Genomic DNA, 26,306 nt, shown 5'->3' with positions numbered 1-26,306 from the left:
AAGGCTGGATTGCAGATCCCAGCAGAATATTCCATTTGCAGAACCCATCTCCCCTTTGAATGTGTGTGGGAGAAATGTGCAATTTTTAGCGATGGGCTGCGTCAGCTAAATCGTGTAAAAGCTCCCCTCAAAATAGCACAGCATCACCAAAAGAAAGAGCATTTAAATGTCTACAGTGGGAGAGAGAAATGCAAACAAAACAAACCAAAGCAATACGCAAATGGAGGGCACAGTTGTCGTGATAATTGAGCTGAGTTCTGTTCTTTCTACTTCTGTGGATGTTTGAAAATATCCACAATGAAAAGCTTTAAAAAAAAAAAAAGATGAAGCTAGATTTCCACTGCATGAAAATGAAAATCTTTGAAGCCTGGAAATACCATCCAGCCAGATCCAAGTGCTACTGACTGGACCAGAGCAATTACTCAGATGCTGCGCTGTGCAAGCCCTTCTGGGAGAAACTTACATGTCCTGTAGAGGATGGGGATCTGTTCAGTGGAGAGTTTGTATTTGCTCCGCACTCCAATGAGCAATGGGCTGCCTCTCCTGTGGGGACAAGAAAGCATCAAGTTACTCATCAGCAAAACATTATCTGTGCTTTCTTATGACAGATTAATTCACTCTCAGTGGGAGAAAGCACAGACCTCTTAGCAACTACAGTAGTCTCTCTGTCTGGTTCTTAATTTTGTTTTCCAAAAGGTTTCAGCTACCGGCAGGTCAAATGAGAAAATAGCCACTATCTTGAACGCAATGGTTCAACAAGATGGGGTCCTATTTTATGTCCACCCATGTCGTATGATTATAGACTGGTAATCTGACAAGTCACTTGCTCAATGGCTTAGTTTAGTCATTGAATGCATTTGGTCTCTTAGCCTGACTCAATGCAGGCTTTTTATTATTGTATAGTAGTAATGATCTTGTTTTCCAGTGTTAACCTATTGGGACCCTTCTTCTGAGTTCTCATAGTGTAGGCCCAGGTTTATACTGTCAAAAAAAAAAAGGTGTGGTGTACACCTTGAATACTGAATATTCATAGTGTCTAAAGCAAGTCAGAGGCCCTAGTGCTGGGCTCAGTTTGGGGAACCAGCTTTCTAATAATGGCACTGAGGCAAAAAACAAGTATGTGGTTATCTAATTTTCTTGGCAAATGTTGTGGATTGAGTTCTGTGATAACTTAAGACTTTGAGACATAGAATTCTCCCAACATTGACCTGGTGGTTATACAGCCATCAGCTAATGGCAACTTTGGGGGAAAAAAAAACTAAAGCTTTATTGCTTCTTCCCACTATCATCATCTGCGTGGATTTAAATAGTAATAGGTACGATCCCATTTTAAAGGGAGTTTCTAAATTTGCTAGGAACCAACTTGTACTTTGTTATTCCACAGTTGGAAAGAATTGCATCCCAAATGGTAGATCCATTCTAGTCCTAGAAAAACATAGAATCAAGATAAATTCATATGATCTCTCTGCCTAGATACTGTGACAGTCTTTAAGGGACAGTCTTGCCCTCTCTGCTCTGGACTGAGGGGAGGGAAGGAGGGCTGCACAGAGATTCCCATGGCTCCTTTGTGCTTTTAGAATGAGGTCTGCAGCCTGCAGGGCTGAGGCTCCCTCCAAGGCCAGCATCCACCTACATGTCTCTCTAACCCATGAAGTTCACGAGACAATGTCCGCACCACCTGATTATCTGCTGGTCATCCCCATACTTGGTCCACAACAGGTGGCAATTAGACCCCTGGAGACTGGAAGTCTCACTCAGAGCCCTCTCTCTCCTTAAACACAGAGACCGGGCTGGATGTCACAAGGCCTTTAGGAAATGGCTACACTGGAAATGTTCAACAAATAACAAATAATCAATGGATCACGGATGGATAATCAGTCCATCTGAAAATAAAATAGCAGAATGGCTCTTCCTCAACTTTTATGAATCCAGAGTTGAGGTGAAGAATGATGAGGCTGTAACAAACCTAGACATGTGGACTGAATCTGGCTGCATGTGTGTGGTTCTCTGCTTTCCCCTGCCCTTTCTAGGGCATTCCAGGGCTTTTCAGTTCTGGATCCAAATCATAGGTCAGTTTGGTTCCCAGTTGTTATGTTCATAATTTTACATACTTATCCAAGAGGGTTCCTCCAAATTATATTAAGGCTTTGAACCCCTACAAAGCCTGGATCTGGTCCCTTTATGCATTTTAATTTGTTGTCAACTTCTAAAAATCTGGACATTTCACATAGAAAATGAACTTTCTGGCTTCTCTTTAAAAGAAAAAATATATACAGGCTCTTTATACCTCTAGTTGTAGAGAGAGTAAGGCTATTATGAGCAAAAAGTGCTTTTGTCATTTCAACAAGCAAGCACTTTCTGGTTTGCCAAAAATCCTAGAGCAGGCTGGGCCCTCAAGCTAAATAATTTATTTATTAGTGGAAGTCTTGATGCATTTGGCCTCACCTTGTGGCAACAGCTTCTCCAGGGTAGTGGATACTCTTGAAAACCAATGCAAATGCGCCCTCCTATAAACACAGGAAAAGAATGTAAAGGACAGCTCCATCTGGTTAGCTAAGCTGCTGCTGCTGCTGGCAGTTCTGGCCAGGTCTCCCCTTGGCCACTGTTGATAGAAAGCAGTCCTGGATTCAGTTGGAAGACTGAGTGCAGAGGCAGCTTGCTTAGGCTGAGGTCAGAAAAGCCAGCCAAACAAAATACCATCAAAAGCACCAAAGTCCAGAACTTGTGAATCTTATCATGGACAACATAAGCCTGGCTGGATTGGCAAGGAACTCTAATTGAAGATGACCAGAACTGGGGTGAGCTGAGTGACCTGTTACAATTAGATCAGGAAATGAGAATGAGGCTTGACGTGCCCCATACTGTGGGCCTCAAGGAAGGGACCAATTTAGGGAGCAGATGTAAGATGGAGGCCCATTAAGAACTGCACTTAGCTGAATTCCATCCTTTAACCTGGGCAATCACATCATCTGTGAACCGAGATGAGAATACTTCTACCTTCTGACTTCATGATGAGACAATCCAAGAAAGTCTAGGTTATTACCGTTATTGTTTATATGCTATGCCTGTGCAGCAGCTCATTGGTTTCTGCAAAACCTGATTTAGAGGCGGGCACTGGTAGTTTATGCCTGTAATCCTAGTTACTAAAGAGGCTGAGCTCTGAGGATTGAGGTTTGCAGCCAGCCCTGATGGAAAAGTCTGTGAGACTCTTATCTCCAATTACTCACCAAAAAAAAGCCAGAAGTGGAGCTGTGGTTCAAGTGGTAGAACACTACCCTGGAGTGAAAAGGTCAAGGGACAATGCCTACATCATGAGTTCAAGACCCAGTTATCTCCCCTGCCACACACACACACACACACACACACACACACACACACACACACACACACACACACACACACACACATACACACACACACAAAACATAATTGAATGGGTCTAGAGATATGTGGCTCAGTGATAGAGTTTCATCTAGCATGTGTTAAGGCCTTGAATTTGAATCCTGTAATTTTTTTTTCCTGGAAAATGTACTCTAGCTGTTGTTAGGCCAATAGTACTCACGCTCATATTACACATGCAAAGATTTTTTATCTCTCTTGTCATTGTCCCTTATGCTACTTATATAGAACTTATACTAGAAATTATAGATAATCTAGGAATGATATAAAGTATACAGGAGAATATTTGAGGGCAGTATATGAAGTTTGTGCCAGTACTGAGGCATGAACTCAGGATCTTGAACTCTTGCTCACATTTTTTTTGTTGTTTTGTTTTGTTTTGGTAGAGCTGGGTGCTCTGCCACTGAGCCATGCCTCTGCTTCTGGTTTTTTGGTGGTTACTTGGAAATGAAAGCCTCCAAATTTTCCAGGCTGGCTTAGAACTGTGATCCTCAGATCACGACCTCCTGAGTAGCGAGGATTACAGGCACTATGAGTCCCTGATGCCAGACTTCCAATATCATTTTTATGAGACGTGAACATCACGGATTTGGGCATCAGAAAGGATCCTGGAGCCAATTCCTTGATGTATGGAGGGACAACATTGAAAGAGGCATGCACTTTTATTTAAACGTATGTCCTCTAATTACATAACCCCTTCAGAATGAGACATGGCACAAAGAGTTTTGACAGTAGATTGAAAATGTCCACTGCAGGATAATATAGTTTAAATCATAGTAAGCTCCAAACAGCCTCTGATCTGGCATGTCCTGGTTTCAGGTCCTTGAATGCTCTTTCCAGGGTGCTTGAAGGAGCTTTTAGATGGCCTAATACCCAGGAGGGTGGGATCTGGGATATGTGGACCCTTCTCATCCTCTACCTCTCCTTATCCTATGGGGGCCCTTGGTCTAGCTGCTCCAGGTCTTCCTCAGAGGAGGGGGAGCTTCCCCTTGGATGGTCCTCTTGCTGGTCTCCCCTGTGATGGAGGGACTTTACTTCTTGGCTTCAGCTCTTTGGGATCACGCTGATTTCTCTCACTCTCTTTCCTGGAACCAGTTCCCTGATGTTACACAAGGGATGGGAGCCTGCAGGTGTTCTCTGAGCAATTTTATCAGGAAAACACAATCCTCTCTGGAACTTCAACCATTTCCTGCCCCAGTAGGAGGTGCTCTGTGCCCTTTCACAATGAATCACCTCAGAAATCTGCATCTGCTGACACCTATTTCTGTCTTCTTTTTCCAGTCTTTCCTCTTCCTTCCATCTTTCTCCCTCCCTCCCTCCCTTCTCAGTGCCACAGAGATGTAGTCCCTTAGCACATCATCTTCCACCTTCAGTATGATGTACCAATTTACATAATAACACTTGATCTTTTTTTTTGTCTGTTATGGGGCTTGAACTCTGGGCCTGGGTGCTGTCCCTGAGTTCTTTAGCTCAAGGCTACCACTCTACCATTATGCCACTTCCAGTTTTCTGATGGTTTATTGGAGAGTCTCTCAGACTTTAGTGCCTGGGCTGGCTTTGAACTGTGATTCTCATATCTCAGCCTTCTGAGTAGCTAGAATTACCAGCGTGAGCCCCCGGTGCTGGGCTTGAGACACACACACACATACACACACACACACACACACACATTTATATATGACTAATTTAGACAGTTGGGATTTTCAGCTCACCAATTGCTGTATGACTCTCTCGACCAGTGTAGAAAACGTAATGTCCTCCGTTTCTCTGTTGTCGAATACATATTTAATCAATTTGGCGATGGTCTCTGTGTCTGTTTCTGACTCAAACTCATAGCCTTTGCTTTCCTGGAATCAGAAAAGGTTGGACATGGGGGTGACAGATAATGGTCATTGTGCAATGCTGGCCTGGCTAGTTTCTTCTAGTCCCTTCTGATTTGACGTAAGGCGAGAACAAGAAAAACTGGGAAGGGACCAAAAGAAAAAAAAAAATCTCTGCCAAAATCACACTGCCAAACACCTCTGAGTCATCTCTGTATTCTGTATGATTGTCCCTCCTCAGAAACTTGCCTTTGGCATTAATCTGGACCTTGCAAAATCACAGCAGTGGAAATGATTTAAAAAAAAATAGGTTGAGTCAAATCTACACATATCCTGACCTATAATGTACAACCCTTTCCATTCTGTGGGCACTCACTGTTTGGCTTTCTGGCCTACATTCCATTGGACATGTGAATCCATGTGTTACATAACACCAATTCCATCTTTTGTTTGATTTGGTTAATTCTGTGAATCCACCGGGATCCAGCACTAATACTTTATACGCTATGTTCCCAAACAAGATTTGGGCCTGGGGTGGTTCGGTGGGGACTGAGATTCTTGGTCAGTGTTGTGACTTAAGTTTACTTAACTCTCGTAGATCTCATCTCCTTCCTGCTTGTTTTGTTTTTGTGTTTGTTTGTTTGTTTTCGAGGGAGATGAACTCATTGAGAAGCTTCTGAGGAACAAACTATACTACTGGAAAATTTTGTTTCATCTTACCAAAAATTTCCTCAGGTCTTTGTAATTTGTGATGATGCCATTGTGAATGACAACGAATTCTGAAAGAAAAAGAAAAAACAAGGTGGGGGGGTTGGTCAGAAGAGAGAAATGAAGTTTGGGTCTGATCCAAAGTGGGGGGAAAATGTCCATAGCTTGAAAACTCTTGGCAAATCCTCCTACAGAGACTTCAGTTCAGCAAGCTCCATCTGAGGCGAGACTAGAACTAGTACAATCTTACCCCAGGAGGTGCCCCTCTATCTTCCCATAACCAGAGCTCTTCCTGGTGATCTATTGTTCTTATCTCCTAGGCCTAGGGATCTAAGTCCTGGGCGAGGTAATCAGTTTTCCAGAAATAATGGTGGGTGCTACCTTTGAACTTTAATTCACATTTCTTTTGCTCTAGCCTCTTAAGGGCTGGGTTTACAGGCAGGCAGTGGATCTTCAAGCGAGGGTAGAAACATATGGCTTTTGCTGCCCTAGAGATCTTAACTTTATCTGAAACTGTGTCCAGGCTATTAGCTGTCCTGTATAAATACAGGAGATATTTTGTGTGTGGGGGGAGGGGAAGGGTGATCAAGGGGCTTGAACCCAGGGCCTGATTGCCCTGAGTTCTTTTTGCTCAAAGCTAGTGAGTGCTCTACCCCTTTGAGCTACAGCACCACTTTTGGTTTTCTTTCAGTTGGAGATAAGTCTCACAGGCTTTCTTGCCAGGGCTGGCTTTGAACTGTGATCCTCAGATCTCAGCTAGGATTACAGGAGTGAGCTACCAGCACTCAGCTTTCAGAGACTCTTTGTAGCTCCAATTCAAGTTAACCTTCAGTTTAGGAGAGATGTCTCCTTTATGATATTGGTTTCCCTTTATATCTACTATAACTTCCTATTCTTTTTCTTTTCCTTTTCTTGGTACTGAAGTTTGCATGCACGGTCTCGAGGTTATTATTCAGATTCTCCATAACTAGAGACACACCGTCAGCCCTTTTTCATTCTACATTTCAAGTAGGAGCTCAAGGCTTGGACTGTAGTTCTATCTATGCTTTCCAGATAGCTAGGATTATAGGTGTGTACCACCAAGTTTATCTTCACTGATTGGAATGGGAGGAGGGGAGGAGGGCCTCGCTAATTTCTTACTCAGGTTGACCTTGAATCCTGATCCTCCTGATACCTACTTCCCGAGTAGCTGAGATTACAGATGCGAACTACCATACCTCCCTATCCTCTCAGTATTTTTTATGCATAATAAATAAGTGGCCTTGAATAAGGAAAGCCTGTAATGTAAATGCTACTCCATGAGTCCATATATCAACATATTACATAAATATATATGGCTTGTTTGGTTGAATTTTTTTTTTTTTTTTTTTTGGTCATGGGACTTGAACCCTGAGCCTGGGAATTGTCCCTGAACTCTTCAGTTCAAGGCTACTGCCCTACCCCTTGAGCCACAGCGCCACTTTTGGTTTTTTTGGTGACTAATTGGAGATAAGAGTCTCAGACTTTTTAGTGCTGGCTTTGAACCATGATCCTCAGATTTCAGTCTCCTGAGTAGCTAGGATTACAGATGTGAGCCACTGTGCCTGGCTCAACTTTTATATTTTTTTTATTTTTTATCTTCCAGTCCTGGGCTTGAGCTCAGGGCCTGAGCACCGAACTTGGGCTTTCTCAAGGCTAGAGCTCTACCACTTGAGCCTCAGCACTACTTCTGGCTTTTTTCTATGTATGTGGTACTGAAGAATCGAACCTGGGTCTTCATGCATGTTAGGCAAGCACTCTACTACTAGGCTAAACTCTCGGCCCCTCAACTTTTATATTTTTATGTGCCAGTCAAAAGAAAACTTAGTTTAAAAAAATTAAGAAAAGGGATGGCCGGGAGTTTGGCCTAGTGGTTAAAGTGCTTGCCTAGCATGCATGAAGACCCGGGTTTGATTCCTCGGTACCACATACATAGAAAAAAGCCAGAAGTGGTGCTGAGGCTCAAGTGGTAGAGCTCTAGCCTTGAGAAAGTCCAAGGACAGTGCTCAGGCCCTGAGCTCAAGCCCAGGACTGGCAAAAAAAAAAAAAAAAAAAAAATTAAGAAAAGGGAAAGCTCATTGTCAGCAGGAATACTAACCACAGTTGCGATCTTCTGCAATTTTAGGCAGTTTTAAAAATAGTTCCATTTGTTTAGGATTGGAAGAGAAAGGCACAATGCATATGTGCAAATGATCCTATAAAATAATATTTATTGAAGCTGGTGGCTCATGTCTGTCATTCTAGCTACTCAGACCTGAGGACCATGGTTTGAATCCAGCCTAGGCAGAAATATCTGTGAGAGTCTTATCACCAATAAACTACTCAGAAAAAGCTGGAAGTAAAACTGTGGCTCAAATGGTAGAGTGCTACTTTGAGCACAAAGAGGCTCAGGGACAGAGCCCAGACCCTGAGTTCAATCCCAGGAGTATGCTATACACACATATATATATATTTAGCTAATGAACTCCAGAAGATGGAAACAAGAGGTTTTTTTTTTCTTTTTTGCTGTTTTTCTTTTCTTTTTGTTCTGTTTGTTCATTTATCTGTTTTTGGGAGGCAAATGTGAGGCACAGAAATAGAAGGACAAAGCGTGAACAAATACAGCAGTGGTATTCACTGGACACTGTGCTGAAAATGAACTGTACAATCTGTGGGTAGGGATGGGAGGCAAAAACTGGGAGAGAGCGAGGGAATGGTTGACAATATCCCAAAAGAAATACACTCATTACCTGACTTCTGTCGCTGTAACCCCTCTGTATGCCATCTTTATAATATTTAAAAAAAATTAAAAGTAGTTCTATTGGCTCAGATTTCTTCTTGGCATGCTAGTTATCCACAAGCTGGATACCAACTGATTATATGCATTCATCTCTCCAGTTTTTCTTAGGCAAAACGTTTTTTGTTGTTGTTGTTGGGTTTTTTTGCTAGTCCTGGGCTTGAGCTCAGGGCCTTAGCACTGTCCTTGGACTTTCTCAAGGCTAGAGCTCTACCACTTGAGCCTTAGCACCACTTCTGGCTTTTTTTTTTCTATGTATGTGATACCAAGGAATCAAACCCAGGTCTTTATGAATGCTAGGCAAGCACTCTATTTCCCTACCTCTTGACCCACCACACCCGGATTTTTTTTTTTAAACAAATCTTTGCAGTTTGTCTTGCCACAGGATCTCAGTGGGTAGCCCATGTTGACCTTAGACTTGGAGTCTTCCCGCCTCTGACTCCTCAGGGCTGGGATTACAGGTCTGCACCACCTTCCGCCCATCATGAACCTTTTCGCATCTTGCCTGTGTTGTTCCCTTTTTTTTCAGTGACTCATCCTGAATCAGAGCATGAGTTTCCAAGTTTGGGCGTGGGGTGCATCCCCTTGGAACCTCCTGGCTTTGGGGATACCAATCAGAATTGCTGGAATGAAGAAGGGTTCATTAGGGAGGGAGGGTTCCCTAATGAAGTTCAGCATGGGTGAGTGGGAGGCTGGGCTGGAGTTGAGACCCTCTCAGGACACATGGTCCTGGTAATGTTTTCATAGCTAACACCTCTGCTCCAGGGACCAGCTACAGCATCTGATCTAAGGTTTGGCTCAGTCCTCACATCCCATGGGGGTGGCTCCCTCCTAGCCCTTCTCCATTTTTGGGATGTCATTTAGTTCAAAGGCATGGGCTAGACTCCAAGGAGAACCCCCAGTAAAAGTCTCACCATTGAAAGATTCTGCTCCTATGGACCGACATCCCTTCAGGAAAATCCCTTCAAAGAACTTTGGGGCAGAAATCCCAACCTGGCACCTTCTGTTAGAGCTGGTGGTTCCTGCCCTTGTGCCCGGCACTGCACACTGCCCTGGGGTCCTGACCCACTGTGGGTAAAAGAATGGCTTGAGGTCACATGGACAGCAAAGTGTCACTACGATGCCCCCAGCCACTGGGACTGTGCTAGGGATATGGGGATATGGTGGAAGAGAAGACTTGGGTACCAGAAGTTGTTTTCTTTGCTGGGCACTCCTCCCTCCTGTTCGGCCCAGATGTGGCCAAGTGTGTAACCTCCTGGCCTACTTGAAGTCTCAGATTATATACTAGACTCTGTCTGCTCTTCAGGGGCCTGGGAAGATAAAAGAAATCTCTCTTTTCCTATTGCTAGGAGGGCCAGACATCCTGAGAGCCAACCAGTATACTTCTTCCCCTGATGAGAGGTCACTGGGGAGCCTGAGATCTGCCAGTCTTTGCCCATGGGGAGGTGGGGAAGGTTAGAGTGTCATTTTAGGAGAACCAAAGCATTGAGAACTGTCCTGTACTCTTCAGTATAAAGTACCCAGGCTTTGGATATTTTGTTACAGTGATACAAAAAGGACTGATGCACTTCTCTACTCCACTTTCATGCTGTGTTACAAAAAGCCTGCATTCCTCTTAGGAAAGTTATAGTTGTTTTCCTGTGTCATACCTGGGTGGTTAGCTACTCACAGGGGTCAGATGGGGTTGGCCTCTGGTTTGAGGCCCAAGGCTACTTTGGAAGGCTTTAGGAAAGGAAATTTCAATATCTTAGGAAAAGAGGGCAGTAGAGAAAAAAAGTCAACTGTAGCCTGGCACAAAACACACTGGTAGCAAACGCCTGAAATCCTAGCTACTCAGGAGGCTGAGATCAGAGGACTGTGGTTCAAAGCCAGCCTGGTCGGGAAAAGTCTATGAGACTCTTATCTCCAATTAACCACTAGAAAACTGGAAGTGGAGCTGTAGTTTAAAGTGGTAGGGCCAGAGCTCAGGGACAGCACTCAGGTCCTGGGTTTAAGCCCCCATGGCTGACAAAACAAGCAAACAAAAACACCACCACTGTGGTTAGATCATCCCTGAAAGTAGTTCAAAGTGAGGCAAAGCCAGCAGGAACAGGGATGAAGGAGATCACCCCTCCCCCCCACGTACCGTTTCCTTTGTCTGAGCGCTGTGGGTGGCTGTTGACTGCACTGGGGACCCCATGGGTGGCCCAGCGTGTGTGAGCGATGCCAAAGTGTGTCTCAAACTCCACTTTTAAGTCCATGTTGTCTTGTTCTACATGAAAGAGAGAAAAATTAAGTCTGCCACACTTTTGAAGCACTGATCGACACAAGACATGGAGACCCATGTCTCCAAACACAGCAACCCTGCAGGGAGCAGCCACTCCTTGAGGATGCTTCCTCAGCTTTTACTAATAACCCAACTCAGTTCTGAACCAAAATAAACCGCTTTTGAAATGATACAGGCCTGTGATAAGCAGAAAATCAGTATCCGTTGCCAGAAAAAAAAAAAAAAGTAAAAGAGAGATGTAAAATAAGCATGCAACTATTTTAAAAATTGCAAAAATAGGGGCCGGGAGTTTGGCCTAGTGGTTAAAGTGCTTGCCTGGCATGCACGAAGACTCGGGTTCGATTCCTCGGTACCACATACATAGAAAAAAGCTGCAAGTGGTGCTGAGGCTCAAGTGGTAGAGCTCTAGCCTTGAGAAAGTCCAAGGACAGTGCTCAGGCTGTGAGCTCAGGCCCAGGACTGGCAAAAAAAAAGAAAATTGCAAAAATTCACCATGTGCCAATGCTTAAAATAAACCATCCCCACCCTCTGTATGATACAGTTTTACAAGATGGCCTTTTCCTTAGTCTTTGGTGTGTGTGTGTGTGTGTGTGTGTGTGTGTGTGTGTGTGTACAAGGGCTTGAATTCTGGGCCTTTCGCACTTGCTCAGCTTTCTTGCTTGCAGCTGGTGCTTGACCACTTGAACCATGCCTTTAGCCTGGTCTTTTGCTGACTAATTGGGAGGCTCTCAGACTTCCTTGCCAGGGATGCTTCAAATTTCGACCCTTAGATCTCAGCCTTACTGAGTAGCTAGGATTTTAGGCACTGCAAGCAATGGGCCCCTGACACGGAGCTGATACTTTCCTCCTTAAATGTTGCTGGCATCAGATATTTCCAAATGGTCAGAGCAGCAGGGATTCCTTCCCGAAAGAGCGTTTTTTGACCTACTGTAAAGTTCTTCATCCAGAGCCTTGACTTTCCCCTTCTTCTTGACAAGCTGGATATGTCTTTCTTTGACTTCATGATTGCTCCCATCGATGGCTACACCTGAAGTTTAAACAAGAGAACAGGGTTATCTTTTAACACATCTGTTTCACATGCATATTTCCATTTATTCATATATGTATGCATGTATGTATGTATGTATGTATGAATGTATGTATATACTTGGGTCAGTTGTGGAGCTTGAACTCAAAGCCTAGGTGCTATCCCTGAGTTTTTGTGCTATGTTTTGTTTTGTTTTGCTCAAGGCTAGCATTCTACCACTTTGAGCTACAACTCTACTTCCGGTTTTCAGATGGTTAACTGGAAAAAACCGTCTTAGGACTCTCCTACCTGCGCTGGTTTTGAATTGTGATCCTCAGTGTCAGTCTTCTGAGTAGCTAGGATTATAGGTGTGAGCCACCAGCACACAGCTATATGAGGAGTTTTAAATTTAGGTACATTTCACAGCATGAATCAATGTTTTCCTAGTGCAGATACTAGTGTGAAAGAAAGTTCTAGTACCAGAAAGGCTGCTTCCATTCAGCTCCTCACCCCCCCAAACAGGCAAACCCTGTTCCCATTCCTGTTCCAATAGACTAGTTTTGCCTATCTAGAACTTCATGAAAGTTAAACCACAAACATTATTGCAATTTGTGTGTGTGTGTGTGTGTGTGTGTGTGTGTGTGTGTGTGTGTGTGTGTTGGTACTGGGGCTTGAACTCAGAGCCTCATGGCTTCCCTCAGTGTACTTTCCTTGGCTCAAGGCTGATGCTCTACCACTTGAGCCACAGTTCTACTTTCAGTATCTTGCTGGTTAGTTGGAGATAAGAGTCTTGGGCTTGGGGCTGGGAGTTTGGCCTAGTGGTTAAAGTGCTTGCCTAGCATGCATGAAGACCTGGGTTCGATTCCTCAGCACCCCACATACATAGAAAAAGCCAGAAGTGGTGCTGTGGCTCAAGTGTTAGAGTGCTAGCCTTGAGAAAGCCCAAGGACAGTGTTCAGACCCTGAGCTTAAGCCACAGGACTGGAAAAAGAAAAAAAAAAGTCTTGGGCTTTTCTGTTTGGGCTGGCTTGAATTTCAGATCTTTAGCTCTCAATCTCCTGAGTAGATAGGATTATAGGTATGAGCTATCAGTACTGGCTCTTTTCTATAACGTTTAACAACAGTTTTCTCTCTATTTTTTTTTTTTTTGCCAATCCTGGGACTTGAACTCAGGGCCTGAGCACAATCCATGGGCATTCCTTAAGGCTAGCGCTCTACCACTTGAGCCACAGCACCACTTCTGTCTTTTTCTATGTATGTGATACCGAAGAATTGAATCTTGGTCTTCATGCATGCTAGGCAAGTTGTCTACTACTAGGCTATGCTCCCAGCCCCAGTTTTCTCTATTTTTTCTTTCATTTTCCATTTTTTTTTGATTGGCCATGAGGCTTGAACTCTGAGCCTGGATGCTGTCCCTGAGCTTTAACACTCAAGGCTAGTGCCCTGCCACTAGCCACAGCTCCATTTGAAGATAAGTCTCACAAAATTTCTTGCCTGGGCTGGCTTCAAAATGTGATGCTCAGATCTCAGCTTCCTGAGTAGCTAGGATTACAGGCGGGAAACCACTGGTGCCCGGCTTCCAATTGCTTTAATGAGCAAGTATTAATCTGATGTTAAAAGGAAAGCTTAAGAAGTACCAGAAGCAAAACAAAACAAAAGAAACAAACTCACCAGAATGCTACAAAGGAAATGGAGCAGAGAGGCATCCACAACACCATCCCTTACATACAAGCTAGCCTGTAGCACTGACCTGCAGAGTCATAACCTCTGTACTCTAGCCGCTGTAAGCCTTTGATGAGGGTTTCAAAAATCTCCTTCCTGGTCCGGGGAACTCTGTAGTTCATGTAAGCAAAGATTCCTGTTCCAAAAAGAGAAAGTCGTATGAAGGAAACATTTGGAGTCAGGTTCAATAGCTCAGACCAGTAATCCCTGCTACTCAGAGGAAAGAGGAAGAGCGAGGAGATCAAGGCTTAGGTTGTACTGGGAAAAATGTTACCAGGACCTGACTTTAATAAATAAGGCAGATGCTATGGTCCCAGCTACGGTGGTAAGTGGGAGGCTCCAGGTTCGAGACTAACCTTGAACAACAACAGCAACAACAAAAAAGCAGAGGGCATGGCTCAAGTGTTGGAGCCCTGACTAGCAAGCCCTGGATTCGAACCCCAATTACACATCCCTACTAAAAGTAAAAATACCTGCTTGGGTCCTGGTCTTGAACTCAGGGCCTGAGTCTATCCCTTTGGCTTTTTTTTTTCCCCTCAAGGACTGGTGCTCTACGACTTAAGCTACAGCTCCACTTTGGGATTTTGTTGTTGCTGTTGGTTAAATGGAACTACGAGTCTATTGGATTTGTCTGCTTGGACTGGCTTCAAATCTTGATTCTTAGATCTTAGCCTCCCGAGTAGCTAGGATTATAGACATGAGCTACTAGTGCCCAGTAGGTCAGCATACTTTTACAACTCCAAGAATCGGTCCATCTTGTGTCCCCTTCGTCCCTGGGGGGGGGGTTCGTAGGGTCAAGGGGAGGGTTGCCTGGCTAGCCAAGATGATTTGATTTTTATTTATTTATTGTTTTAATTTACAACTCAAATTAGTATTTTCCCAAATAGGAAGCAAAGGTCACTGTGTGGATTCTGCCGTCCACTTCCTCCCTTCCCATTTGCAAGGATGAAGCCTTGATCTTGTCTCACCCATTAAGTGGTCATCATCTCCCTGCCTTCCATCCTCCTTATCCCTGCTCTGGAATACCTGCCCCCCTCAAAGCTCAGCTCTAACTCCCGAATGAAAAACACACACACAGCCATAAAAATTAAATAGCAATTACATTCCCATTCTTACATTACTGCACAGGGGACAGCTCTGTCTGTCTGTCTGTCTGCCTGTCTGCTCATTTATCTTTCGTATATATGCAAACATATGCACTAAGGCACCAGTGTCTTTTTGCATATATGTGCATTAAGGTACCAGGCTTAGATTTAAGCATATGCAGTGCGCTTTCTGACCAACTAGGTGTTTTTTTTTTAAAGAAAAAAAATGGCCAAGGGTAATTTTGAGGGTGAGCTATTTTCGTCTTCCCCACTGACTGCGGGTCAGGTGAGAGGTGGTGACTGCAAAGGCCAGTGCATCCAGTTCAGGTGCTCCCCTCAGGGCAGAGTTGGCCTCTTCCCTCCCAAGGAGGTGCCTGCCACTGCCAGGGGCAGCTGACCCTTGATGGAGCCAGAGGCTCACACTTTTACACCCTGCATTTTGAACCACAAAGACCTCTTCCCCTCCAACATAGTTTTTTTTTTTTTAAGTCACCTTCCTAAATATTTTTTTTTTTTTTTGCCAATCCTGGGCTTGAACTCAAGGTCTGAGCACTGTCCTTGGACTTTCTCAAGGCTAGAGCTCTACCACTTGAGCCTCAGCACCACTTCTGGCTTTTTTCTATGTATGTGGTACTGAGGAATCGAACCTGGGTCTTCGTGCATGCTAGGCAAGCACTCTACCACTAGGCCAAACTCCCAGCCCATCCTTCCTAAATATTTTAATCACTTTCTTGAGATAGAAATATGCTTCTATAGTATCTCACTTAATGCATACAATTCAATGGCTTTTCGTCTGTGTTCCCAGAGTTGTGTGACCACTGCCACCGTCTATGGTAAGGTCAAAATTTCCCCAACATTACTTTTTCTGCATGCAATGGAGAAGTGACCCAGGGTAAGATGGCTAAGTTCTCACCACTAAAAGGGTGTGGAACTTTGGGAGACAGTAATGTAAAAGGTGAAATCATTCCCAATGATAATCCTCTCTTCTCTGAAATTTTGATTTCTAAGGTGTCAGTTACCTGCTTCCCACCTGGGTCTGAAAATATGAAATGGAAAATCCCAGAGTTTCAGCAACTTGTAAGTTGCAAACTGCACGGTGGTCTGAGTGACATATGAACGAGCGCTTTGTCCATACGGCCTGGGTGACAACCCAGCCTTTGTCCAGTGTGTTCTTGCGGTCTATGCTACCTTCCCACGAAGTCACTTAGCAGCATCACAGTAGCACGGGGTTTATGTCCAAGTAACTCTTTATTTTATTTAATAATGGTACCAATGTGCAAAACTGGTGGTGCTGCAGGGTCAGATACATGAAGGGGAAGTCATAAAGCACTGCTTTCAAACAGCCAAGCAAAAGTTCTCAAATAAGAACACTGGGCATTCACGCCTGTGATCCTAGATACTCAGGCAGCTGAGATTTGAGGATCAGTTTGAAGCCAGCCTGGACAGAAAGAACAGAAACGTCCAAGGGGCTCTTATCTCCAGTTAACTGGCAGAAAGCAAGAAGTAGAACCGTAGGGCACTGGCTTTGAATGTTTAAAAAAAAAAAAAAAAAGCTAAGGGACAATACTCAGGACCTGTGTTCACGCACTAGTACCAACACACACGTGCAAATCATAGCCAGTGCTTAATTGAGATCGAAAAGAACCAACCACCTTGAATTGCAGAATAACTTTTAAGGTTATATGAACCCGCCATTTCAGGCATTTCATTGGGGCTCTGCAAACAACCCCCACCCCCCAATCTCCACCTCTCCATGGACGAGCGGGATAGAAGATATTGCATATCACTCTTGGGAGTCTTTTAAACTGAACTAAACGTTCCTAGCATCCTGAGAAACCTTCCAGAATTGTATAGGCATTTATGAAAGGGGATCAGATCTGCATTGCAAATGAGATAAAGGTGGAGAAAGCTAACGCGCGGCCAAATGTGAAAAGATGTGTAAGATTTGAGTGGTTTCCAAGAGGGGCCTCCATGATCCAGCTCCCTAGTTTTCTGCAATCCCCCCACTTCAGTTGGGAACATAAAGGTTCCCAGGGGAAATGCAGGATGCTGAGAGCCACCAGTTGGGCTGACACTAGTAAAGGGTCCTTGTCCTCAGGACTGCCAGCTGTGTCCACACCCAGCCGGGAGGCCTGGCAGAGGCTGGAAGCTGACTTACAGGGGCAACTGCCAAAGAAGTCTTTTCCAGGGTCTTTTACGCAAGAAGGCATAAATCTAATTTTTCAACATGAAATATCTATTCAGTGATTCCCCCAGTAATGAAGAACCGCCTCTCTCTGTGCGTAGCTCATCTTCTTGGCTGTACTCCACTGAACCCGAGTAAATAAAAGAGCATTTATACTGCTAATTATTATCAACAGTTCTTATTATTTTTTAACGATAATAAAATCAAACAAAGCTGCTTTCTTAGGAATTTCTCTTGTCAGTATTCCCTCTTGTAACCTCTTCCTTATGTGTGTGTATATATTTGAATGTATACATATATAACATATACTTAAGGCTGCCATGAAAATTCTTTTTCATTTTGATAAATAGTATTTTAGTTGTTCAGAGAAGTTATACCCTGGGGTTCCTCTCCTAAGAGTATCCTCCTGTTCGTGTGTGAATGCCTAGCACCTGGCATAGCTTTTCATGTCCAGTTATATTTTAGTTCTGGCTTCCACATATGAGAGAAAACATGTGCGATTTGTATCTCTGAGCTTGGCTTTCCTGATTTACCCTACTTTGCTCTTGGTCCATCCATTTCCCTGCAAATGACATAATCTTATTCTTTCTAATGGATGAGTACAATTCCATTGTGTACGTATACCAAACTTCATAGATTCATTTATGTGTTGTAGGGCATCTGGGCTGTTTCCAGCTATTGTAAATAGTGCAGCAATGTTCATAGAGGTACATGAGTCTTTACTGTATCTTGACTTATAATAACCTGGGGAAATGCCCAAGAGTAGTATGGCTGAATTATAGGGTAGTCCTGTGTGTAGTTTTTGGAGGCACCTCCAAGCTACCTTCCAAAGAGGTCATACTAGTTTACATTCCCACCAACAGTAAAAAAACAAAAAACAAAAAACCAAAAAAAACAATAAACTAAAGAGATCATGGATGAACAATTAGTAAGAGTTTTAAAATTGGGAGCCCTCCTTAGAAAGGCGATTTGGCATTCTCTCAAAATTAAAAATGTACATATGTGCTAACCAGGCTTAATGCATTTCTAGAAATGTATCCCACAGATAGCTTTACAGAGATGCATTTGTGCACATTAAGGGATGAGTGCTCAGTTCTATGGGTGATTGCCAAAGACACACTAGAGTCAGCCGTAGGTCTGGCAAGGAGTGAGAAGCAGCCCTCAACTGATCACTGGCTGGGGCTCTTGGAAAGTGATTGAAGTCTCCACTCTATGGCAAGTGAAAGAAAAAAAAAAAAACCAGCTTGCAGAACTTGGGGAAATTATGCAGTGTGAGGCTATGATTTGCACAGAGAGCTGGAGATAGGGTCTTCCCTCTATATCTGCAAAGATGTTTCATGATACCCTGAGGATACCAGAAATCCAAAGGCATTCAAGTCCCTTATATAAAATGATGCACTATTCAAATTTGATCCCACATCCCTCAATAATCCTTTTAGTTTTCAGTGCTGGGAATTGAACCGAGTTTTATGCATGGTAGGCAAACAGGCTCTACTGAGCTATACCCCTGCATACTCTCTGTGTGTGAGTGTGTGTGTGTGTGTGTGTGTGTGTGTGTACTCACATGCACGTGAGTACTGGAGCACACTGCTCCTTAGCTTTTTCATGCAAGGCTAGCACTCTACCACTTGAGCCATTGCTCCTGGCTTTTTGCTGATTAACTGGAGATTCTCAAGAACTTTCCTGTCCAGGCTGGCTTCCCACCATGATTCGTAATCTCAGCTTTGTGAGTACGTGACCTCCTGTGTCTTTTCATCATCTGTATACTCCTGATCATCCTCAATACAACATCTACAAGCCACTTCTTTCTTTTGGATTTAGAATTATCTTAGTGCGTGGCAAATTCAAGCGAGGCTTTTTTGGAATCTGTGGATTTTTTTTTTCTTCCAAACATTTTCTGCCCAAGGTTGATTGAATTTGCAGATCAAAAATATTCAGGAAAAAGAAAAACAACCTTGTACCTATAACTGAGCATGTGCAGATGTTTTTACTTGTCAGTATTCCCTAAGCAACACAATAAAACAATTTACATAGCATTTGCAAGGTATTAGGCCTTATACAGGAGTCCAGTGATGATTCAAAATATACAGGTAATATGTAGGTACCATTTTATTTATTTTTTTATTTTTTTATTTTTTTGCCAGTCCTGGGCTTGAGCTCAGGGCCTGAGCACTGTCCTTGGACTTTCTCAAGGCTAGAGCTCTACCACTTGAGCCTCAGCACCACTTCCGGCTTTTTTCTATGTATGTGGTACCGAGGAATCGAACCTGGGTCTTCATGCATGCTAGGCAAGCACTTTAACCACCAGGCCAAACTCCCAGCCCCGTAGGTACCATTTTATATAGAAGACTTGAACTTCTGTAGGGTTAGGTGTCCATGATCCTAGAATTATTGACCCATTGATAATGCACTTCTGCAAGGATCTACAAGACCCATGGGACAGTGGCCATTTTGAAGAGTCCACTGGATATGGGGCAGAAATGTCTTTTTTTTTTCCTCCACAGCTAGTGCATAATTTCTTACTGGGTAAGGTCTTAATCTCTCTCTCTCTCTCTCTCTCTCTCTCTCGTTCTCTCACTCTCTTGCTCTCTTGTTCTCTCTTTTCTTGGCCAGACCTGGGGCTTGAACTCATGACCTGAGCACTCTCCTTGGACTTTCTCAAGGCTAGTGGTCTACCACTTGAGCCAGAGCACCACTTCCAGCTTTTTTTTTTTTTTTTTGTCTATGTATGTGGTACCAAGGAATTGAACCCAGGTCTTTGTGCATGCTAGGCAAGCACTCTACCACTAGGCCAAACTCCCAACCCAAAGATCTTAATATTTTAAGATCACAATATCTTACCATGACTCTGACTACATCAGCCACCTGGATGGGTCAAAAAGTTCTAAGTAAAAAAAAAAAAAGCTTCCATCCCATCAAAAGAGGGACATCCTAACGAAGACAGGAGGGTCCACGAGGACAAACCATGGACGATGGTCACTGCCACATGACCCTAGCTCACCCTGATTTCCCCTGTGGGCAGCCATGCCAGTGGCAGGCTTGAGAGCTCTCCTTCCTCAGGGACTGGCACCATTTGGGGATGTTCTAACTCTTCCCTCCTTGGGTTTGACTTTATAGGGTCTCAGACACTGCTCCCACCTTTGCCTTCCGGCCGTGCCACCTCCTGAGCTGGGACAGCCCAATCTGACTGTGCCTTCCTATGCCTGCTTGTCACAAGGGCACAAGAAGGGGACATCTGGGGGCACAACACCTGTTGGATCCACAGAACCCAGGGTGGGTGGCGGAAGCCTGCAGTCAGGGACAGATAACCATCTCCCCTCCCCCATCCCTTGCTGTCTGTCTGTCCCGGACCCCGAGTCCCAGTGTCTCCATTTCTTCTGTGATAAACAGTGGCAGAGGAAGCACCTTCTCACCAGGGTGGCTGTGACAAATTAGGGTGTCTGTAAAGCCCACCGCACAGTGCTTGTCATGTAGCAAAGTGGAGCAGGCAGGCAGCTTTCCCCCTTCTTCCCCCACCCCTGAGGATGCTGTTGGGGTTGAATCCAGTGTGTGCTCTGTGGTGCACAGGGTATGAACATAATTTAAATACCACGGCACTATTATCTCTTCTTCCACGACCGCCTGGGGAAACATGGATTAGGCCAGATGTGAGATTGGAGCTGTGACTTGAGCCAGGTGGAGTTTGTCCCATAAATGGTTCTCTGGGCCCCTGAGGACCTAGTCAGGATTTGCAGGTGGTGGGGCTGAGGGCTGAGAGGTGTGAAGCAGCTTCCTGTTGGCTTGGGGACAGACTGCTCCTAAGGGCTGGCTCTTTACAAAGGTGGCTTTGACATATTCTGCACATTTCAGTTGCCAGGTAACATATGAGATGTAATACAAGTCGTTCTGCAATGCCCTTTCTTATCCCTCCCTGCCTTTTAAAGTCCTAAAGCCATTCACTTCCTATCCCGGTCCTTTTACCAGACTCTCTACTGTACTGCAGTCCTCATAAGGATAAGGCCCACATCTGTCTTATCCATCACTGCGTCCTTGGCACTAGCCCAAGTGTATTAGGTGCTCAGTGAATCACTGAATGAGCAAGTGAATGAATGAATGTATGAGGATGACTAAAGGCAAAGCTGGGCCTTAGCAAATCGTGTGTAGCCATCCAGAGGCACATTTGGAATGTGTGAGAGGTAAAGAGGCTGGGAAAGTGGGTATAGTTGAGCCTGGGGTCCCCACAGGGCCACCCCTCGAATGGTGTCAGGGGTGACAGATATTCTGCTCCCTGCACCACCTCCACACTTCCTCCCCTTACTGCTGTGAGCCATGAGGAGGATCCTAAATCTGGAATGAGGACACCTTCTAGACAAATGGACCATGTGCTCACTTCTTCTGCCCCTGATCCTGTCTAATCATCTCCAAGAGGCTACAGATGCCATGGATTTAGAGAACACACCTGAGGCTCTGAGGCCCCACCACTGATACCTGGTCCTGAGCACAGAGTGCTGCCAAAGGGTGGAAAACAGCTCTCACAGAGGGTCCTGGGTTCACAGGAGAGATGCTATTGGCTGGTTTTGGTCAAGGCTGGGGTGTGGGGGAGCAGGTCCTAAGCATCAGGTGGATTGCCAAAGGATGGAGGAATAGCAGGGGATACAGATGGGTGGCAGAGATTGGGTATCCAGAGAGGGAGGGACTTGGGGCTCCCCTTTACTTCTGTCTACTGCACCTCAGAATTGAAGGAAACGGATGTTTTTAGTCCATAAGCCTAACCTAGATCGGGTGTTCAAATTGGATTACTCTCTGCCTGGTCACTTTAGAATTTCCTCTTAAAAAGACAACATGGCCAAGTTGGGTTTGCACTTCAGTGAATGCTCATAAAATCTCTCTCTCTCTCTCTCTGTCTCTCTCTCTCTGTCTCTCTCTGTCTCTCTCTCTCTCTCTCTCTCTCTCTCTCTCTCTCTCTCTCTCTCTCTCTCTCTCTCTCTCTCTCTCTCCCCTCTCTCCCCCTCTACCTCTCCCTCTCCCCCCCCCTCATATGGCAAATCTGCTCTCTTGGGCAGCCTACAGATCGGTGAAAGTCACCAAAGCAGATCAGAGGTTTGGTCCTCTCTCCCAAAAAGACTAGGGCAGACCACTTTATGGACAATTTCTACTGTCAACGCCCCCCACCCCACAAAGAAACAAGAGGGGAGGGGGAAGTGCCCACATAGACATGCAGTCCCAAAGCCAAGTACTTAGAGACAAACCCCACAGGGCCCTAAGGTCAGGATCCAGTTCCTAGCTTAGGGGCAGGAAGAGGTCTTGGCCTCTCCAGGACCAGCTTTATCCTGCTTGGGGCCTCCTCCCAACTCCCTGGGTTCAAGTTACTGCCAGATAAATATACAGGATAACAGTACCATTCTTCTTTCTGGAGTAAACATTGTATAAGGCACTGCTATTTTTGCATGTGTATGCAGATACTGGAGCTTGAATTCAGGGCCTGGGCATTGTCCCCCCCAGCTTCTTTTGTTCCAGACTAGTGCTCTATCAACTGAGTCATAGCTCTGTTTTTTTGGTGGTTAATTGGAGATAAGGGTCTCACAAACTTTCCTGCCCTGGCTGATTCACACTACAGTCCTCAGAACTCAGGCTCCTAAGTAGCTAGGATTACAGGCCTGAGCCACCGGTGCCTGTCTGACACTATCTTTTTAACAGAAAGTTCCTGATGCCTGTGTGAGGTTAGAATTTCCCTAAGAATAAAGCAAGAAGTACTGTATTCTCCCATAGTTATTGCAAGAAAAGAAAACTTTTAAAGGTCTCAGCTGCCAAAATATGGCTATAAAAGAAGCCAAAGCTTTTTCTTTCAGTGAGAAATGTTTCTTTTGAAACAGAAAAGAGGCAGATGGTCCGCTGAAATTGTTTAATTGCTTTTGTATTTTTCTCCCAACTTGCTATTAACTTCTGGTTAATCCCTTGTCATACTTTTGCTAAATACAAAAATAATCTGTCTCCATTTTGAAGAGCTGTTTGCTGTTGTTATACTATAAAAATTTATAGGTTTCTCAGAACTTGGGGAAAACTGATAGATAAGGCTGAAAAGCTGGGCGCCAGTAGCTCATGCCTGAAGTCCCAGGCCTGGAAAACACAGAGCCTCTGCACATGCAGTCCTTCACTGGTGGTTTTATGAAGGAATAAAGAAGAAAGGGAGGATGGGGGAGAGAGGGGAGATCAAGGAGACAAGGAAATGGAAATAGAATAATCATCCTACTGAAAGCAAATACTCTACGTAGTGGCAGAGTGCTTGCCTTACATGCACAAAGCCTTGGGTTCGATTCCTCAGTATCACGGATACAGAAAAAGCCGGAAGTGGTACTGTGGCTCAAGTGGTAGAGTGCTAGTCTCGAGTAAGCCCAAGGACAGTGCACTATATTTTTGGAGGGGCATCTGTTCAATTTGTGGATGACTAGCTACTGCTGGACTCCAGCTTTCCATAGGAGAAGCAGCAAAGACATCATCTGAGCATGGTTCTTAACTAGTTGATAAGGAACGGCCTTTGGCCTTGACCCCTGAGATAAATCTGAGTCTGGGAGAGCTGAGACCTGTGTTTGCTTCAATAAACATGGCCCAGGGACAATTCCTGCTCAGGTACAGACAAGTATCTAGAGACTTCTCTGGGCCTCAGTTTTCCTCAATATAAAGCAAAGCAGTCATGTTTATTGGAGCATCGTCACAATTTTAGCTGTACTCTTCTACCAACAGCATGGTCATCTCTTTACAATTTTTCTGGAAAATGGACTATGTTTTCATAAGCCAAAGTGAATTCATTCCAAGAGAACCACAAAAGGAAAATAATGTATATTTGCCATCCATACAAGGATCATGGTCTAGAACACATACTCAATTCTAGCCAGTGACAGCTCTCTTCTCTGAACCCATGAACAGTCATCTCTGTACAAAGGATACTGGAGAAGCAAAAACTTTAGCACCCAGTTGAGACTTTTGCCCACTCCACTGAAACAGAGTAACTTTCCTCCACAGGAATTCTGCATGCATCCTTGCTAAGGGCCAGGGGTCAGGAAGGACAGCAGTAGCCAATAGCACATGCTCTTTAATCCTGGCACTGAATGGGCATCTGAGCCCTGAACATCCTCTGGCAACCTCAAGAGTTTTTTTTTTTTCCTACACTCAACCACACATTGGTTTCAAAGATGTGAAGATATAGGTTAGTTACCTTTGAAAGCTTAACCTTTTCCAAAGGCATCATTCATGTGCAACCCTTTAAGAGAGCAGCACAAAGGTGAGGCTTTGTGGCGTATGTCTGTAGTCTCACTTTACTCTGGAGGTAAATGATCAGGGTTCAAGGCCAGCCTAGGCAAAGTGTTACTGATACCCCCGTCTCAAGCCAGAAGCTGGGTGTGTGTTGGCATGTATCTATCACAGCAGCTCTGAGGGAAGTATAACTAGGAGGGTCTTGTTCAGGAAGGCAGGACCAGATCTGAAAATTAACGAATGTAGAAAGAGCTAGGCGTATGGCTCAGGTGGTAGAGCTGTAGAGAACTTGCCTCACCTTGAGGCCCTGTACGAAAGAAAGAAAGAAAGAAAGAAAGAAAGAAAGAAAGAAAGAAAGAAAGAAAGAAAAGAACTTGTGATTGGGAGAGTGGGGTCACATTCCACCAAAGCTCAGAAAGAAATGAAAGCTTGATGCAAGTAGGAAGAAGGATGGAGGGTTGGTGTGTGGGGAGGGATCTAAGAGAGAGGAAAGCTCACCAATTCAAAGGTCTCCTTCACAAGGCTGGCATTCAGTCTCAAGCACCAAGACTTTGGGATGGGAAAGGCTCTTGCTGTACAGACAAAACTGCTACCTTTGCCTCAGCCCTGTCCCTAGAAACATGCCACCAGTCCTAACCTTTGCCTGGGAGTCCTGAGATTCTTTTTTTCTTTCTTTTTTGAAAATTTTTGACTGAAGGGTTCAGCAATTTAAAACAACGCCTACACTGCCGGAGTAACGCTGAATCTCTGTTGCCAAAAACTCCTGGGTCAGATGTTCCTTTTTCCTGAGCTGCTGGCCTGAGAAACAAGGCCGGTACAGAATTTGGCCCAGGGCTTACCACTGGCACGCCCCACCCTGGCTGCCCTCAGCCTTCAGAGAACCTTTCATGCATTTTTTTTTTTTTTTAAGTTTCACCAGGTTCTTTAGCCACAGGGGGGCTGGGGTGGGTAACTGAATCCTGCTCAAGGAGAAGGGGGAAGGGGGGAGGAAGATGGGGGGGAATAATAAATAAACACAGTGACCTTTTGTCCCAGCAGAAGTTCCTGGCTTTGGGGAAGGGGGGGTGGCAGACAGTGGAGGCGGCCCAGCCAGGAGAGTAAGGACTTGTGATGTGCGCCCAGGGCCACCACCCCACTCCACCATCCCCATCACCCCACGCCACGCCAGGGACAGCTCCCTGTCACCGTGATAATCGGATACCCAGAGTGGTGCCCAGATCCTGGGGGACCTGGGTCCCCTCTGCGATGCCCGGATCCCCATCCCAGGTACCCTCTTCTAGGGCTTCCCTACCATTCCCTTCTCTCCTCCCTGCAACGACGGGGTCCGCCACGGTATCCACCTTTCCAGGAACGCGTGGTTCAGCTGGGAGGGCTGGAGGAGGCGCCCCGACAGCTGCCCCGAGTGCCCTGTGGGGCACCGGGGAGGCTGCCGAGGGGAGGCAGGGCTGAGACCCGGGTGGGACCCCCCCACCGCACCCAGGACGCGCGGGCTTGCGCGCGTGGCCGCCTTTGTGAGGGACCGGGGCGCAGTGGAGGAAAGGCGCCCCGGACACGGGGTGGGGACCCCATTGCTGCTCCCCACCCCGAGTGTGTGTGTGTGTGGTGGGGGGGGGTCTTCTCACAATGGCCGCCCAGGACACCTCTGATGAGGGGGGCGCGCGCAGGGGCGGGAAGGAGGCAGGCCCAGCAACCCCCCACCCCAGCCCGGTCCCCGGAGCCTGGCAGAGGCCCTGAGACGCCGAGGAGAAGGGGCAGAGCGCGGGCGCCACGCTACACTCACCGCACATGTCGGCTGCTGCTCCTGGGATCCGTTGGCTCCGGGCACCCCGAGTTCTCCGCGCGCGCCTGGCGCTCCAGCAGCAGCTCGGCTCCTCCTGCCCTCGGCCTCAAGTCCTTATAGCCCGGGGCCCTCGGAGAGGGGTGGGGCGGGGCGGGGCCTCCTCCCTCCTGCCGCTTTCCCATTGGCTCCCGGTTGTCGTGACAACGGCGGGGGGAGGAGCAGAGCGCGAGCTGGGGATGGGGGCCAAGCGCGAATCTGGGCTATAATACCAGGGCGGGATTCAGACCCCATCATCCACTGGTGTGGATCTT

At 45.5% G+C, this 26,306-nt stretch overlaps 1 protein-coding gene across 1 annotated transcript in view; it reads right to left on the bottom strand.

Moving 5' to 3' along the window:
• Nucleotides 1-26,103, bottom strand: part of Gfpt2 (glutamine--fructose-6-phosphate transaminase 2) — a 39,055-nt gene extending 12,952 nt beyond the window's left edge. Inside the window, exons 1-8 of the mRNA XM_090321067.1 lie at nucleotides 25,996-26,103; nucleotides 13,744-13,851; nucleotides 11,916-12,014; nucleotides 10,847-10,972; nucleotides 5,940-5,998; nucleotides 5,112-5,246; nucleotides 2,446-2,507; nucleotides 464-543 (exon numbers count right to left, since the gene is read on the bottom strand). Of these exons, the coding sequence (XP_090177193.1) occupies nucleotides 464-543; nucleotides 2,446-2,507; nucleotides 5,112-5,246; nucleotides 5,940-5,998; nucleotides 10,847-10,972; nucleotides 11,916-12,014; nucleotides 13,744-13,851; nucleotides 25,996-26,002 (676 nt within the window). The 5' untranslated portion in view covers nucleotides 26,003-26,103. The remainder of the gene's footprint in view (nucleotides 1-463; nucleotides 544-2,445; nucleotides 2,508-5,111; nucleotides 5,247-5,939; nucleotides 5,999-10,846; nucleotides 10,973-11,915; nucleotides 12,015-13,743; nucleotides 13,852-25,995) is intronic.
• Between the last annotated feature and the right edge of the window lie 203 nt (nucleotides 26,104-26,306).

Source organism: Megascapheus bottae, chromosome 29, assembly GCF_031878675.1.
Source record: "Megascapheus bottae isolate mThoBot1 chromosome 29, mThoBot2.hap1, whole genome shotgun sequence".
NCBI lineage: Eukaryota > Metazoa > Chordata > Mammalia > Rodentia > Geomyidae > Megascapheus > Megascapheus bottae.
The sequence above is the reverse complement of the archived record's forward strand: the minus strand, read 5'-3'. Positions and strand labels throughout refer to the sequence as shown.